General features: G+C 48.0%; 1 protein-coding gene across 20 annotated transcripts in view; it reads right to left on the bottom strand.

The window, feature by feature from the left end:
- CACNA1G (calcium voltage-gated channel subunit alpha1 G) overlaps window positions 1-16,953 on the bottom strand; it is a 143,164-nt gene that overhangs the window by 61,969 nt on the left and 64,242 nt on the right. For all 20 annotated transcript variants that reach the window (XM_030287712.4, XM_030287713.4, XM_030287696.4 and 17 more), the window contains exons 9-12: window positions 16,848-16,892; window positions 15,137-15,501; window positions 1,035-1,186; window positions 317-502 (exon numbers count right to left, since the gene is read on the bottom strand). In XM_030287712.4, coding sequence (XP_030143572.4) covers window positions 317-502; window positions 1,035-1,186; window positions 15,137-15,501; window positions 16,848-16,892 — 748 coding nt within the window. The remainder of the gene's footprint in view (window positions 1-316; window positions 503-1,034; window positions 1,187-15,136; window positions 15,502-16,847; window positions 16,893-16,953) is intronic.

The raw sequence follows: 16,953 nt of genomic DNA, 5'->3' as shown, positions 1-16,953 counted from the left end.
TTTAGGAATATCATCCTCTTGGCAATATTTTTATCACCAAGCTTTCTGATAGCTGGTAAGTAACGCGACTGCTGTCTTGGGGTGATGTCAAGGAATCATCCAGCCTGAAAGATTTTCTTCGTAAACCATTTTGTAAAGAAATCTCATTTGTCTAACTGTGAAAATTTAGGGCAGCAAAGCACAGCCAGCAATGCTGGTCCTGGGACTGTTCAGCTCAGCCATGTTCTGGTATGGACTCTGTCACCTCCTCATCCCACCACGGGATCCCATCTGAAAACCCAGAGCAAGCTCAGGACGGGGAATTGGAAACACTCACCTAAAGATGAAGATGAAGAGCATCAGCAACATGCAGAAGGTGGCCACGTTGTCCATGGTCTTCATGAGGACGACGAGCTGGCGCTGCAGGGCTGGCATGAAGCGGACCAGCTTCAACACCCGCATGAGCCGAAAGGTGCGCAGGACCGAGAGCCCCCCGCCCTGCTGGCCCACGATCTCCCACACGCTGAGGAGGACAGAAAATGTCAGTGCAAGATGACAGACAAAGCCAAATTGCAAAGGCTGAGAGGAGGGGCAGTGAAGGGAAGGTAAAATTCAGAGAGAAGAGAGATGGAAAGTGGGCAGAGATGTGCTGCCAATGCCCACGGTGATCTGGACTCTGTCCAGGCTTGCAAAGAGCAGAGCCCTACTTGAGTGTCAAAAATGTGCCTGGAAATCAGTGACTGCAGCTGCAGGGGCAATTACAGCCTTTGCATGTGCCAAAAAACCAGAGATATTTAACCGGGCACTGGTTGTGCCATTTGGATCCCAGACTGTCCCAGGACATTGGAACTGATAGCTTTCTGCTTGGGCCTCTCTCTAAAATGACCGTAAAATAATCCCAAGATATGTATTAGCAATCATGCCTAAGTACATGAATTACAGAGAGAAGCGTAAAGTGTCACAGAAAGGTATTTATGCCAACTCTCCATTACTTTCTGTTTAATTAAACACCCAAATGAGGAGAAGCACACATAAAGAAAGCTCAAGGTTTGTACCTAATCACCACAATGATCCCATCAAAGATGTTGTATGGATTCTTAATGTAGCCAAAAGGACCATAAACAAGGACTTTCAACAGCATCTCCAGGGCAAAGAGGCTTGTGAAGACAATGTTGCTGATCTCCAGGGCATTGGTAAGTTCCTCTGGCTGGGGAAAGAAGAAGAGGGAATTGAGAAAACAGCCAGCTCCATATCTAAAAATCACACATGGAAACACAACAAGCCCCAATACTGCAAGTGTAAGAATAGTGATGCTAATGATGTGGTGAGAAAATGGCAATAGCTCACTCAAAGCCCAGGAGATGGAAGGAAAATACCTTCAGAGTGTTTAAGGTTTAGAAGTCTATTGTAAATTCAGCTGGTAAATCTGGACATGGACTTCACATTAATCAGAGCTTTAGGACCACCTCAGGAGGTTTAGGCAGAAGTGGCATACTGAGGCTTAATGCTTTGACATCCCCCACACTGATTCTCCTTATGCAGAAGGGAAATTCAGGCCATTTTCACACATAAATATCCCTTTAAGGGCTTGTCTTTTTATTTGGTAGCTCATCAAAAGATTTGAGCTAATATTTTTCAAAAGCAGAGATCTGAGGTGATATAACCAGAATGGCTCAAAAAAAAAAAAAAAAAAAAAAAATTCTCATTACTCAAAAGAAATCTCATTATCAAGCAGCCCCAAATCTGCAAGTGAGGAAGGACCCAGTGCTGGCATTCCAGAGAGGCAATCTGAAAACAGAGGTATGAAAAAAACACAAAAACTAATCAAACAGACTCCTGGTAGTCTTAGACTTAAAGTAATACCTTTTATGGTTTTTTAGCAAGTTTCACAGAGGGTTTCCAACAATGCCTGCAGATGCCCAGAGCTTCACTTTCCCTGACAGGTGGGCAGGCATTACGGGAAAACATATGGCAGAAGACAAAACCCGGTGGTGTAATCTGTGTGGGATCAGTCAGTGGCAAAGAGAGAATCCACACACCAGGTCACTTCTCCCCATTTAACCCCAAGACACAGTTGCAGCTGCTTGTTTCTTCTGAAAGGCTTCATTAAAATCAGGAGCTGACACCCCGCTGTCATATCAGGGTTGGGTCACCTCAAGTCAAACCCTACAGCCTGTGCTGTGGTGTGGCAGCTCCTGCTCTGTCACAGGAAGTTTTTGGCCAGTCATGAATGTGTTGCATGTAAGTGAAAGGTGCAGTCAACTGCATTTGTTGCACATTGTCTTCCGCTTGTAGTGTGGCTGCTGTAAGCGTGCACATCTGGCCAGGGTCAACACTTGGTCCACCGTGCTTCAGAGCCTCAAAAAACCACAGTGACCAAGGGGTTCATAGATATTTGCTGGCAAAAAACACAGATAAATCCATGTAGACATTCAAATATTTGTTTCCAAGGGTTAAACTACACAGGCCCAGCCTTTGCAGCTCAAGTTCCTTCAACCCAGCTTGAGGGTAGATGGGAACCCAAACTGGTGTGATGTTGTCTCAACATGGTAGTGAATCCCTGAGGACTTGCACGGATAATACCCCTGCACGGATATTGTGATGACACAGGATAGCAAAGGAGGAAACAGCAGCATTTAAAAGAAAATGTAATAAAAAAGTAAAAAAAAGAGGGTGTTGAACACAACTTATACCTCAAACATCCTTGCTGAAGAACAGATCTCTTGGCTAGAGCTTGCCAAACACACCACGCACACAGCCCAAATCACCTGCCACTGAACTACAGCTAAAATACAAACGCTGCAGCTCCCAGTATTAAATTCAGCCATGGTTTAATGCTGTAATACCTATGGGAACACTCAGACACAGGGTAATAAATAGGCCAAGAACTTATATGTCAAGCTGCACCTCAGGACAATTTGAAATAGCTACAATTCTACATTACTCACAAAAAAATGCCAACTCATTCATGAGCGCCTCAGCGCCGAGGGAGACTGTGTTGTTATTAGTACCGCAGTGATACAGCTGGAAAGGAGATGTGTTCCTGGAAGCTTTCCTTCTCATCCATCAGCACCACTAACCTGGACCCTGAAGGCTGATTTCCACCCTCTATTCACCCTCTGCAGTGGCACAGTGAAATCCAACTGGCACCACGGGCACAACCCAGTTAAACCCCTTCAGAGAGCCCAACATCTTCCTGCAGTCACAACATCCCTTCCTCGTGGGGGCTGACATGGAAAATCCAACAGCCCTGGAAGGGATGAAGTGTTAATAGCATGGATTAATGAAACTTTGGACTTCATGGGCACTTTCTAGTCAGAGATGTTGTGCAAATCCAGATGGGAGGTGCTGGCAGGGCATAGCTGGGTGATGTGGGGAGGCAGAGGAGAAGCAGCACTTACATTGCAATCCTCTCAGGATCCTCAGCACACACTGGAGGGGCTGTGACCCTTATGGCCCATGAAATTTCCCTCCCAGACCATCCAATTCAGGAGATATCCAACACCCAAATAGCCCTGGCAGTGGCTTGTGAGGGCCATGGGTCAGCCTGTGCTGACCCAGAAGCAAAACCCAGGAAAGCTGCCTGCCCTCCCACTCCTCCTCCACACACTCTTTCCCACTTCTTTTCAGGAAACAGTTTTCAATATCCAAGACACTGGGCAAGCATAATAAAAATGAAGAGTGGGAGCTCCTGAACCAGAGGTGAGAATTAAAATCCAAAAATCTAATTGGTCAAACTGGATTGAAAGGGAAAGGGAAAACTTCCATGTCACCCATCCAGGAAAAGAGACGATCCAGAGCAGCCTGGAGCTCTGCTGGGGTGGGTAAGCTGAGCATCTGCTGGAAGCACACCCCACTCTGACCTGGCTGAAATCAGCTGAGTTTTTTTGCTCCAGGAAACTACATATCCCTAAACAGTTGAGATGGGGTGATGCAAATTACTTGGGGGATTTCACAGCCATCTGTGAAGCAGGGCATCCCCTCAAGACCCTCAGTCCCACTCAGGGGTCCCCAGGGCAGCTCACGAGTCCCCTGAAGTAGCTCATCATCCCTTTCAAGGGACACAGAGCTGCAGCTGGTCCATGGGGCACCCCTGCCATGACACCACTGGGATTTATTTATACCAAGAGAGGGGGGCTGTGATCATGATCCTGCCCCAGGGAATCTCAGCCAGGCAGTGGGGATTCAGACCCTTCTAAGAATGCCAGCTATGGGATTTTCATTCAGCCACAGATGTATAAGATAATAAGATTTTTTATAAGATGCTTCTACTCTAGAGAAATCACAAATATGTCTGAGATCTTTTTCCTGAGACATCATTATGGTACAGCAGAAACATGATTTTTCTCTCCCATGGGAATTAAAATTATCATCCCATCCCAAACAAGAATTCAAAATTTCAGACATGGGAAATTAAGACATAATGCACAAAATCTTGGAGGTTCTTCCCTCTATTTCAGTCCCCATTCCTTTATCCCTTTCCTCTGTACTGTAAATCAACTAAAATTATAAAACATAAATAAAAGTCAGCTTGAAGAAGAACATGGAACTTTTTGTTCCCCAACTGTCACTGGGGAACCAATGGGAACCATTAGGGAACTAACCCCCCAACTGGACATTTCAAACACCTCAGACAACACATTCCAAAAAAGTTGGTGTTTTTTTGAGGCCAGTCCACTGAAACTCCTCCTCTCCCACAAACAGCTTCAAATGTGATAAACTGCCCTTTTCTGACAATACCTGTCTAATCAAAACAGTATTGACCAGCTCTAGGCACGATGTACCTGAGAGAGTCACTGATTCCTGGCAAACAACCAGCTCCAGGATCCTCACTGGGCTGGGAGGAAAACAGCTGGCAAAATCACTCAGATTTTCTCTCTGAGGGCCACAACACAGCAGCTGGGGGAAGTAACATCCTTCCTTTGCCTAAATGATATATTGTGGGGGGAAAAAAACCTTCCAGGACCACCCTAAAAAAGACATTTTTCAGGAAGCAGAAACTGAGGTGCAGAGCCTGGGCTTTCTATGCAGCACAAAGCCTCTGCCCACCACCCCCATTACAGCACAGCTGCCACAGCCTCAGCTTCTCCATTAAAAGAAGAGTCTGCTAATTCTCTCATCAGTAGCAGCAGTGCCTAATTAAAAGGAAAGCATCCTATGATTAAACGAGCAACACCCAGAAAGAGCGAGAGCCAAGTGTAATTCAACTGTGCTACAAAACACCAGCTCTGCCGATGAGCCATCAGTAAATACTGAATTTTGTTTACAGGACATCTTGCCTTGCTGGACACACAGATATGTTGTCCTGGATAAATCATTCCCTGTTAGCTTTCTGTTTGTGTAGTGTCGATTTGTTGATGTACCAAACAGCACGTTGACAAGTTGTGGCAGCACATGAAATCAGAGCAGACAGGGCAGTGCTGCTCAGGAAACACAGAGCATCAGTGGGGCAGCGGGAGGATGTGAGCCCTGGGCACCCACCCAGACCTGAGCAAGTGGGACAGCCAGGAGGGCATGGTCTCTGCACCCTGCCTGGGGGATTCAGGCAGGGCTATCTGGCACCAAGCAGGGGCGATGGTGCCAGGGGGGATGGGAGGAAGCAGGGGAAGATGTCCCCAGAGTGCCCCAGGAGGTATCTCAAAGCTGGACCAGCACCTTGTCCTTTTTTGGCATTCAGAAATAGGCTGTATTGCATTTCTTTCTTTTTTCCCCCCTATTTTTAAAGTTGAGTAGAAGTTCATGACCGAGATTTCCAATGGCAGGAGGGACATGCTCCATTTCTGTGTGGGCTCATGCCTCTTCTCCCTGCACACAGGGCTCCAAGGTGTCTGCTGGGCAAGCGAGGCTGTGGGCGCCGAGTAGGGAAGAAGGTGAGACAGGAGCTGGGGCCATGCAAGCCCCGGGGCCTGTGCTCCCCAATTTCTGAAAAACAAGCCCTGCTGTTAAATGAAATGCAACCAAGCGCCCCAGCAGACAGTGCCCAGAGCTTACAAGGCTTCCAACTCCTGCCTTCCTCCAGCTGTGACCCATTTAGGGCACAAGGTCTTCATCATCATCATCATCAGACCTGCAGCCAGTGCTGTGGGTATGGATGGCACAGATCCGTCCCTCCATCCCACACTCCCCTTGTCCAAACGAGCTCCAGGCTGCAGGAAAGCCTGCTCTTGTTCAGGGATGCCAGCACTAAAGAACAGAAGCATCCCTGTGTCTTTCCTCTCTATCTTGCTAACAATCAAACAGAAAAACTCACTCTGTCTCACCACAGCGCAGAGCGAGGGATGAGACGACCAGCCAGGAGGCAGATCCCTCCTGATCCCAAGGGTGATCTTTGAGATATCACTCTGCTTCTGTGAGCGTATCCAGAAGACCATGCAAACTTCTAACCCATTCAAACTGCTGCAAGAATAAGACCTTTCTGAAATCATTACCATGGCAACTAGGAAAAATAACACAGAAGGAAAATAGCGACCTCAGCTATTTCACAGGAAACACCAACAACATTTTACTGACTCATCACTTGCAGATTTCTAATATATATACATAAGAAAGAAAATCAAATGGGTCACACAGAGATAGGATTGTCAACTTAACACTGCTTGTTAAGATCCTCTCCACTCTCCATGTGGGTGCAGACACATACCAGGTCCACCCCGGAACAGAAGCCAGACCACAAGTCCTGGGGCAAAATGCAAGAAATTCTCATGAACAGAAGCAGCTCTTAATTAACAAAATGAGGTGCCCTTTCTTTGCCCTCTCCCACGCTCAGCTCCCCATGACTGATAGCTCATGGCTGTGTCCTCACTCAACCCACAAGCCTTCTCCATGCATTGCCCCTATAACATCCACATTTATCCCTCCATATCAGTGCACCCACCAAGCCACAACCATCCAAAACACCACTTCAGTTCCCTTCATTAAATACAGCTCCTGTTGGCTCCAGAGCTGCTTGCGACTTTATAAATAGAAACTCGATCCCCACATATTTTCAGAAGTGATATTCATTGTCTTTGGGGCTCCTGAAAAGGTATCAGGCTTTAACTACTGTCCTGTGTCCAGCAGAGCAAACCTGAGCCATGCTTAATTGGGGTATGATAGGCTTCCTCTACTTGTCCTTTGCCAACTTGGTTAAAGAAAGCTATTTGGAAAGTAACAGGATTGCGGCAGGTTTTGCTCTGCTTCTCCTGGGGCTGGAGACATGGAAAAGGGTAGCATGCTCACCATTCAGTGAGCTGGATGTTCAGGATTTAAAGGCATTTATTATATGGAAATAACTTTTCAGACAAGTTAACAAGCCCAGTTACATCCCTTCACTGCCTGGGAAAGAAGGATTTTCCTATGGGCTGAATGGAGGCTGAATATTTCATGCCACAGCAAGTAATGCTTTAAGAAAGGGAGGAAAGCAGCTTTCATTTCAGAGAAATCAGAGCTGTCTGCACAGAAGGGATTCCCCTTCCATCCCTTCTGCTAATCTCCTTGTCTTCCACCCAGCCTTCCCCATTCCAATCCACGTGTCCCTTCCCAGCCCACATCTGCAGAAGGAAGGAGCTGAGTCCTGTGGACATGGAACCTCCTGGTGCAAGCCCTTCCTCTCTAATACACCTTTGTTGAGGAACCGTGGCAAAAAACTGAATTCCCTGGCCCCAGTTGCCCATACGTGGCTGAGTTGCCAGCCCCTGCCTGTCTACCTTGAGAGTGGGGGCAAATGAGGGGATGAGCCCCAAATTTGATGGGGAATTTCATCAACCCACCCCTGAAGGCATCTCCCACGAACCATGGCTGCCCAGACCCATCACCAGGGCCTGCAGACCACACCTCACCAAGTCCTGCAGCTGGGCTCTCTTTATCCCTCTCAGGAGGCACAGCAGATATTCTTGCCTGGAGTCCTTATCTCTCTCTGCTTGAGATTTCTGGATGAATATTATCCCAGAAAATGCAAGAAAAACATGAACCAGCTCATCCCTCTGCTCAGGTTTCGCAGGAGCTTAAGCTGAACAAAAGCTGCATTTCTACTTGGTCACACCTTGTAAGTATTTAAGATTTAAAGCCCTCTATTTCTGGTTAATCTAAACCGAGTTTGAAACTTATCTCCCTATTAGTACTTGAGAAGGGACCAGGGGGAGGGAGGAAATAAAAAGAGGGAAAGAAAAATGCTGTCACTGTAGAGCTCCTGCACAGTTCTGCTGAACCTGGGTTTCTGATGCTGGTAACACTATCTCTAATGCTGACAGACATCCATGGGAGAAAAGCTGCTCGTTTCCCAACATCAGCAAAAAAACAATTATAACAAAGAGCTGAAATCCAGCAGAGACGAGGGAAAAAGCCCTGGGCTCCTGCCCCCACTCCTGCAGGGTGGGAATGGGCTCTGTGAGGACACGAGTGGCAGCAGGGCAGAATCATGGGTGCCAACAGCATTGGGACAAATTTCTACCGGGAGAATTGGGGAAAAATATTGACTGATCCCTGGGAAAACACCAATAACCAGAAGTGCTTACAGATGAAAGCGTTTGTGGTGCAAGCTGAGGGTGCTCCAGATGCTCTAGCTGAATTTCCTGGATCCCACCCAAGGGGAACAACCACAATAATCAAAGGAACAGAAACTCTATCTGCATAGAGCAGTGATTTTTCATCCATACAGGGATGAAGCAAGTTTTGAAAGTGCACATCATTTTTCCATTTCACCTAGCTGGAGTCTCTTTCAATGCTGCCTGAGCAGAGATAACATGGGGGTATGGAAGGCAGCTGAAACAACAGCAGTAATGATAGGATCTAAGGCAGCCCAAGTATTTCCAGCCTCTGAACTAAATTAACAGGAAAGGACTGACACTTTATGGTTCCCCAGCCAGGGAGCTGACGAAAACTTTAGCAGGTGTCAAGGGATCTATACACGCTCATCCCTAAAGCATGCAGAGAACTGATTTATCTGATTAAAAAAAGAACCTTTCCAGTTGCATGAAATCTCATTTAATTTTGAAATAATTCAGTCTCCAGAATCAGGATAAAGTCTGGTTTGTAAGCACAGCCCATTTTTTAATGACTCAGAGCACCATGGCATTTTTTACCTCTGGAAGAGCTTCATAAGTGGGTCAATTAAAACATGCGAGTTTCTAAAAGACCTCATAAACCCTCCAATCCCTGAGAAGCAGAAGAACCCCAAGGTCCATAAAAAGAATTAGCCCCACTAACAAATAGAGAACTGGTGTTGAAGTTGGTAATCCTAGTGATTAACAGCTCTGATGACTTCCATTAACGTTGACTCCTCCAGTCTCCAACAACAAGCCATTAATAAGAGTAATTTCTGCAGGAGCTAATTGAATACAGCACGTGCAAACCCACAGGGCACCTCATTTGCCTGCCAGGGGAGTGCCCCTTGCAGCTGGAGTGTCGAGGAATTAAGTTGATGGTAGCTCCAAGCCCTACACAGGGCAAAGCCAGCAGGTGCTGAGGGGGGAAAAGCCTCGCTGAGCTGCCAAGGCTTGGCTTGCTTGGCTAAGAGCAGCTGGCACAGGGCTGCAGAGATGTGTAATGGAGTTAAATAAGAGATGTGGGATGTGCACCTGAGTGGAAGTGGGGAAAACTCTGTAGGAAGAGAAGGCAGTGCATGAACACGAGACCTTGTGAGCTCCTGGGAAGAGCCCTGGGCAGATGGAGGTTTTCCAGGAAAAGGCTGTTTCATTGATTCAGGGATGCACACACCTGTGTAAGTGCCCTTCTAAAACAAAGCCTAATGAATCAGACTCATATGGGGAAGTATCAAATGAGAAATTTCACCACAAAGCCGGTCTGTACCATTCAGTTGGGCTGTAGGGTTAAGGAGTACAGCACCAGTTTGCACCCGTGTGTGATGCAGAGAGCCCCTGGTGCAGCACCAGCTGGGACATGGACATGGGACAGGTCTTTGAGGACCCTGCACTCACAGGAAACAACTCAGAAGAGATGCAAGAGATACCAGAAATATTTTACAAAACGAAAGGATTCCCTTCCTTCCTGACCTGGGGAGCTGGCAGAAATCCATATGCATCAAAGAAACCAAAATATGTGTGCCCTGGATTGACCTGGCGTGGAGCCACAGAGGCTGGAAGGGACATGGTGCTGTCCATGGCTGCCCTATGCAGCCAGACAAAGGTGAGCTGTAACCAATCCCCAGATCTCCCACAGCCTCCCCAGGAGGTGAACGAGCACTGGGCAAGATCTCATTTTAGGACATAGGGATGGTCAAAGGAGCAGCTTCCACCAGCAGCAAAATGTTCAACTGGGCTTGAAACTGGTGGGGATTGGGATGCTCTTGATCACGTAGTCCTGGGAGCAAAGTACTTCTCATCCCAAAGATGCCCTTATCTTTTGAGGCAGTGCTCATACAGGGGTCCAGACCTGCTATTCTCCAGTCTGCCCAGAACTCTGGACACACAAGCACTCTGAGACCTGGGGCACCAACCTGTCACACCCCCACTGCCCAGTTCCCTTACACCATTTCTCCATGGCACAATACAATTTTCCTCCCACATGGAGAAATCAATCAGTGGGTGTTATGACAGCTAGTAATTTCCAGTTACCTTCTTCCTTGCACATTGAATCCAGGCAGAAGCAGGAGTGCATAAATACCATTTGGGTAACTATTATTAATACTTGAACCTGCAGCCTAATGGTTGCTCCATGCTGGCAGGTTTTCTAACTGTTCACCTCCTCTCTCCATCATACTGGATACCTAAAAATTTAATGTTCTGTGATGCTGATTAAGACAACCCTCTTGTTCTCTAGCCCTGACTGTTTACATAAATAGACACTTTAATGCATTTTGCCAGCAAGGTCTCCTTTGACTCCTTGGCACAGATGGTTGATATTTCCATGCTGCAGCAGCTATTAGATTGTAATGTTACCAATGACAACTTTACATCATCTGTACCCTGCTCTCTCCCCGGCAGCAGGATGTACCAGGAATTCAGCTTGAGCTACTGCCACAGGCTTAGGCTGCTCCTGTCTCTGCAGAAAGCGTTTGCCCACCTTGGCTTCGGGCACTGTGGCTTTGTGGACCCCTACAACACGCTGCTGTAGCTGGGGGTCCTCCACTGGCTCACTCATGCTGGGGACATGTCAGGCATCGCCTCATCCCACTTCCTTGAAGAACTGCCTCCCATGCATAATGAGCTTTTCTCCTTGGGTGCTGTCCCAAAGAGTCATTCACCCTTGTCACCTCTCCAATTTGCTCTTAAAAATCAACAAAGGGCTCCCCACAGGTCTGAACCAATTCTTTCTTCCTTCTTTCAGAGACACCAGGGTTTTGGATCAATCTAGATCCAAGTCCACACAAGACCCATGCAGGGAATTGAACCCATTGCAGCTTTGGGGAGGCCAGTGAAGGACTCTCCAGTCTCTTTCTTGTTATGTTAACAATGGCAAAACACCGCAGAGACAGCGGCTGAAATTCAAGTGCTATTTAAACAAATGAATATGTAGGGTATAGTTCATACAATGTGAGTTCAGACAAGGAAACTCAGAACAGCCAGGAAGCTCAATGTGAACCAGATTTTAAAAACAAAAACAAAACCTCCAAAGCCCTTCCTCAAGGAAGCCCTTGCTGAATTCTTTCCTCTACTGAGGAGTCCAACATCATGCCTCATACTAAAGCCTTTGCTTTTCACTCCAAGAAAGGACTTGGAGGAAAAAAAGGAAAATAAAAGCAGCACATTATGGAACAGAGCCTGGCTTACAGCCAGGGCTGGGGGGAAAGCAGCACAGAAAACCTCTGGTTTTGCAGCACATTTTACTCCTGTTCTATGGCAGAACAATCTTTTGCAAAGCCGCAGCTGTTTGAACCCACAGTGCTGCAGAGGCTCAGCTTCCCTAAGGTGAATCAGTCAATTGGTTCAACAGTGTATTTTAAATCCCCCCGAGTCTACCTTTAAATCACATTTATATTCCTCTACCCAATGCTAATAGTTTCTACCTGCATTTTGCTTCATCTCTGTAGAAAAACAAGCTATTTAGCAGCCACATTAATAATCTGTGGCAATCTGGTTGTCATTTCCTTGATGGAAAATTTCACACCGCTGCCCAACAGCCACAACGTGGCGAGAGCCACGAGCACCTCACACTGCGCTGCTCCCTCCCACTGCACCGAGTCAGAGCAGCAGGAGCTGGGTTCAGATGGGTGGGATGGGGAGGAAATACAGAGTTACGACCAGTCAGGTGTACCTACAGCTCAGGCATGTGCAGGAACCGCGCAGAAACAACCTGGTGTTGAGTGAGAAAGTCAGCTCGTGTCAGAAGGAGTCTAGAGGAAACCCAGCTCTTGGAGCCCCAGCCATGTGATGGTAAAATGTGTGTTGAAAATTTTCTGTGGAAGGCGGCCGGTGGAAAAGAGCTTTGGGTGGAAGAGGAGGTTCATCCAGCAGCCCTGGCCATGGGTGCTCAGTCTGGCCAGGTTGACTGATGGGTGAATACAAATAAACAGCAAGAGGTGGGGGCCAGTGTTTTCAACACACTCCCAATTGCCACTAGTTTGCACGTGCCTTCAGAGAACCACTGCATCTTAAATATCCAGCCAGGCTTACTCTGGTTGCTATGTCTGTTAAACAAGGGACTAAAGGATTCTTTCAGGTCCCTCCAGGCTGCCTGTCCCAAGGTAAGATGTCAAACCTCCAGAGGAGCAAACTTTTCTCCCTGGCTGCTATGAGGAGCTCAGCTCACCAGCTCCTGTCTTGAAGTCCAGGATGGTCTGGTGGTCCCAGAGCTGCTGAATCCCCCAGCAGATGGGTGAGCAGAAGCTTCTTCCTTCTTGAGTAACCTCCAGCCTATCCTTCCTCTCAGAGAGGAGCAGCCCCTCTGCCAGGGGGCCACTAAACAACACAAGGTTTTGACATGACACCTTAAAATAGACCCTTAAAATATTTACCCTAATATAGCCCACTGTGCCCAGGGCAGCATGTGGAAAGCCCAAGAGGTAAATTCTGTCTAAATAAGCAGAGAGCTTAATATAGAAGGTCATAGAGTCAAGTACTCTTCAAGCGCCCTCACATCTTTGCAAACATCAGTCAGTAAAGATAAATTTGACATGGCTGATCACTCACACTTTTAGGAAAGGCTCTTCTGAAAGAAAAAAAAAAATCATGTTTCAGTATTTATAATCTCTGCAGAAAGGCCTGGTCCAGCATTTTGCCCCTCTAATTCCTGCTCTCATAACTGTCAGTTTATGAAATTGCCAACTCAAAGCCTTACGAGGTTACAAAGAAACACCTCTCTGTTCTCTGCCACCGCTTCGAGAAGATGAACTAATAAAAACAAGCTCTGCTATTCCCTCCAAATGCCTGGGAGAAAGGAATCTGGAACAGTAGTAGCTTCAAAATACCATTAAAGAAAGCAACCACCCACAGTGTCTGGAGTCCCCCCACGCTTATCAGCTCCCTTCACCCTTGTTACCTGAAAACCACACAAAAATCTGCTCTTGTCGTCCAGATGTTTGGTGGGACTCACCACGGGCCAGGGCAGAAACCAGAAACCTCCCGCCCCACGTTTCCCAAGGCAAAGAATTAAGGAATTGTGTTGCACTTGGGGTGTTTGATGATGGGAGCTTGCTCAGGCACCCATCCCCAGTGGGGTGATCCCCCTGGCTGGGAGCCCACACCAGCATCTCCCAAAAATGCTCCTGGGAAAGGGAAACAAGCTTTGACAATCCGCCCCTTGGGCAGTCACAGCAAAAACACCGTGGATCTGCTTTCACCCTTCAGCCAAGGAAGGAATAAAAGTGTTTATTGGTTTCTGTGAACCACCTCCTCCCAGTTTCTTTGGAGATAATCTTCCCAAGATTATTAAATAAAGGTAGAATCACTCCAGCTTCCCTGCAGAGCTCCCACCAAGGGCAGCAAATGAAGGTGAAACAAGCTGGACTTTGCAGTGCCACGGTTTAATGTGTACTGAAAACAACACCCAGCCAGCTCGACTGCATCAGGGCATCAGGGGGAAGGTGCTGCTGGAAGGGACACATTGAGCACAGCCACGGCTGCCTGGCATGTGGTCACTGAGGCATTAATGCCACAGGATGACAGGGGAATTGGGAGTTGATCCACAGCCACCACTGCTTCCACCGAGTCCTGGGGGAGAAACTCCTCTGCGTGCACTTGTGAGCAACTCAGCAAACATGAAACGTGCCCAGAAGGGAGAAAAGTAAAGTCATGACTTGAGATGCAACAAGCTTCTCAGCCAAGACTGGTGCTGGCAGAGGGGTGGCTGTGTCTTTCTGGGAGCACACAGCTCTGACATCCTGGGAGAAACAACATGCTGGGAGCCCTCAAGAATGGGAGGAGTTTATAGCAAGGTTTTGCAGCATCCCTGCATCCCCACTAATAAACTCTTCACCCCAAAGGAAGCAAGCACCTGCAACCCCAAGACACGTGCTTGAGGCAGGATCAAGGATCATGCCAGGCGGGCCCCAGCAGCAGCCACAAAACTCATGTGAGGCCACAGCATGCAAAGCCTCTGAAAGCAGGGTTCTTGCCATGGAACATCATGGAGATGTTTCAAGAGGAACGTGGCAACTCCTTTTCTTAATGACTATATATAGGGAAAGCCCTACCAGGTGACAAGCCGTGAGAGACTGGAGCACAAGCACTCTCTTGCCTGCAAGGACTCAGATAAATGAGCGAAGGAATAGCCAGTGATGAGTCTATTTTGGACTCATCATGCTGCTGCTGGAGTGTTCACCGAGGAGGCAAAGCCATTTTTTACCTCCCTTCCAAAGAGTACAAATTCAATAGAGTTCCCTGCCTGCAGCTGCACTGACTGCAGAGCCCACAGAGACCAGAGCTGCTGGCAGCACCTCAAGCACTGCCAGGATCACACTGACCTGGTGGCAAAGGGCTGCTTCATCTCCTTGGTACCCCCACCACAGACCCCAGCATGACCTGGTGCTGCCCAGGGGGCAGTGGTCTCAGCATAATTGATAAGCTAGGATGCAGGAGCTCACATACCCAGTTATCAGTCAAGGTGATTGCTTCAACCTGGAAGCAGCAGGCTCAGAGGAAAAAGCCTGCCTTATTCCATTCTGGGACTCTTCCCAGAGCATTCTAATGCCTCTCAACCCAAGCCATCCCACCAACAGCTGGATTCAGACTCATAACCCCCCCTGCAACTCCTCTGCAGCAGGAGCTGCCAGGACAGCACTCACCTGCTCGTGGTACTCGATCCCCATGCTGAGTGTGTTAATAAGAATGGCCACCATGATCCCACGGCCAAAATATTTGCTGTCCACGATCTTCTGGAAAGTCTCACACACCACATGCCAGAAGGCCAGCACCAGGTGGGCTTTCCTGGCCCGGGCTCTGCCCCTCTGTGGGTCCCGCTGGTCACTGTAGTGGGCATCCTGTGTGAACTCATAGACCCCCTCGCTGTCCGAGTCGGCTGTGTCATTGTCCGACAGCTCGGCCTCGCCTGCCAGCGCTGTCAGGCAGTAAGGGCAGCTCTCAGGGCTGCAGGAGCCACCATCCAGCTTGCTGCAGGGGCTGGAGATCTTGCAAGAGCTTTGGCAGGCACCTGAAATGTCAGCAGAGCAGGGAAAGGGCAGCTCGTCAGCTGGGACGGGGGGCTGCAGGAAGCAACCCCCACTCCCTGTTAGCACCAAGCCTTTGCCTCTGGCATGACAGGCATTTCCTAATGGGAAAAGGGCTTCTGCTGGGTTACAATCTTGGCTCTCCAAGTGCCTTCTCTCTGTTTATGAAGCTCTTTTTGGTGCCCCCAGAAAGATACCACCCCAGCCGTGGGCCCTGAGCACACCTCACTACATCTCCAGCCATTATAGGAAGGAGGAAGCAATCGGTTCCCCCGGTCCTGGCACGCTCCCGGCTGTAATTATCGGGAGGACTGTTAGCAGCCTTCTTTCCTTTTCCCTCTGCTGATGCTCCAAAACCACTAGCTTCCCTCTCCACATGTTGGCCTCAGTGGCAGCTGCCAGATGTATCCTGGGTGAAATACCAGCAGGATATTCCCAAAAATTCCCACCAGCTGGCTGCAAGGAGAAAGGCAATGCACGCACCTGACTTCTGCATGGCAGCACCCAGCAGTGAGAGTGCAAATTGTGTGCTAAACCAACTCAGAGCCCAGATCTGTGCGTTCAGTCTCTGGGCAGTGCTGGGCTGGGGGCAGGATTTGGTCTCTTCCCTGCACAGGTCCTGGATGGAAAGGTCAGTGCCATTGCAGTGGGGTGGAAAAGGCACTGACTGCCTGGGAAAGCTTGGCCAGAAACACTTCTTGGAGTCTGAGAGTGTTTGGACTAGACTGGCCTGAACGCCAGGATGTGGAGGGGAAAAGAGCATCTTGAAATGAATACATGAAATCCCTGATCCAAGAAAGATGCATTCATTGTCTGACTCTTACAGACTTCCTGAGCAAATCACAGATTTATAATACCTGGCATCTGCGATTGCCCTTGAGCACTCACACAAAGCAGACACTCAATCTCCCTGAGCCTTGTGTCCCACGGGAGCAGAGCTACACAGTGCTCAGGTGTGTGATACGACCCAGATCTGGAAGGTGGCCATCTGCAAGCTCTAGCTGATTTTGGGAAGAGCTCCTCATAAATGGTTTAGGAGTGGAGGGAAATAATGGAATTTTGTTCTAACATTTAATCTAAACCCCCCCCCCCCCCCAAAGTTTAAAGCCATTCCCTCCTTCCTGTCACTACATGTCCTTGTCAAAGTCCCTCTCCAGCTCTCTTGTACTCTTCTAATCTACAAGACGGGGATTGCAAAGAAAATGGATTCACTGAAAACCCTCATATGCCTTGGATTATTGTAGATATGAAGTCCGGGAGGTTGAAACCTCCCTCCTAAATTTGGCTGTAAGAGGCATTAGGTATGTTGTAAAATTCCTGTTCATCTCACCTGGAAAGCCATCACCTTTCTCTGTAACGTGGACTGAGAAAAATCCTGCAAAAATTCAGGGAGAGAAAAAAATTAGGACAAAAAATTGTATTTCTGGAAAGTAGCT

Source organism: Taeniopygia guttata, chromosome 18, assembly GCF_048771995.1.
Source record: "Taeniopygia guttata chromosome 18, bTaeGut7.mat, whole genome shotgun sequence".
Taxonomy (NCBI): Eukaryota; Metazoa; Chordata; class Aves; order Passeriformes; family Estrildidae; genus Taeniopygia; species Taeniopygia guttata.
The sequence above is the reverse complement of the archived record's forward strand: the minus strand, read 5'-3'. Positions and strand labels throughout refer to the sequence as shown.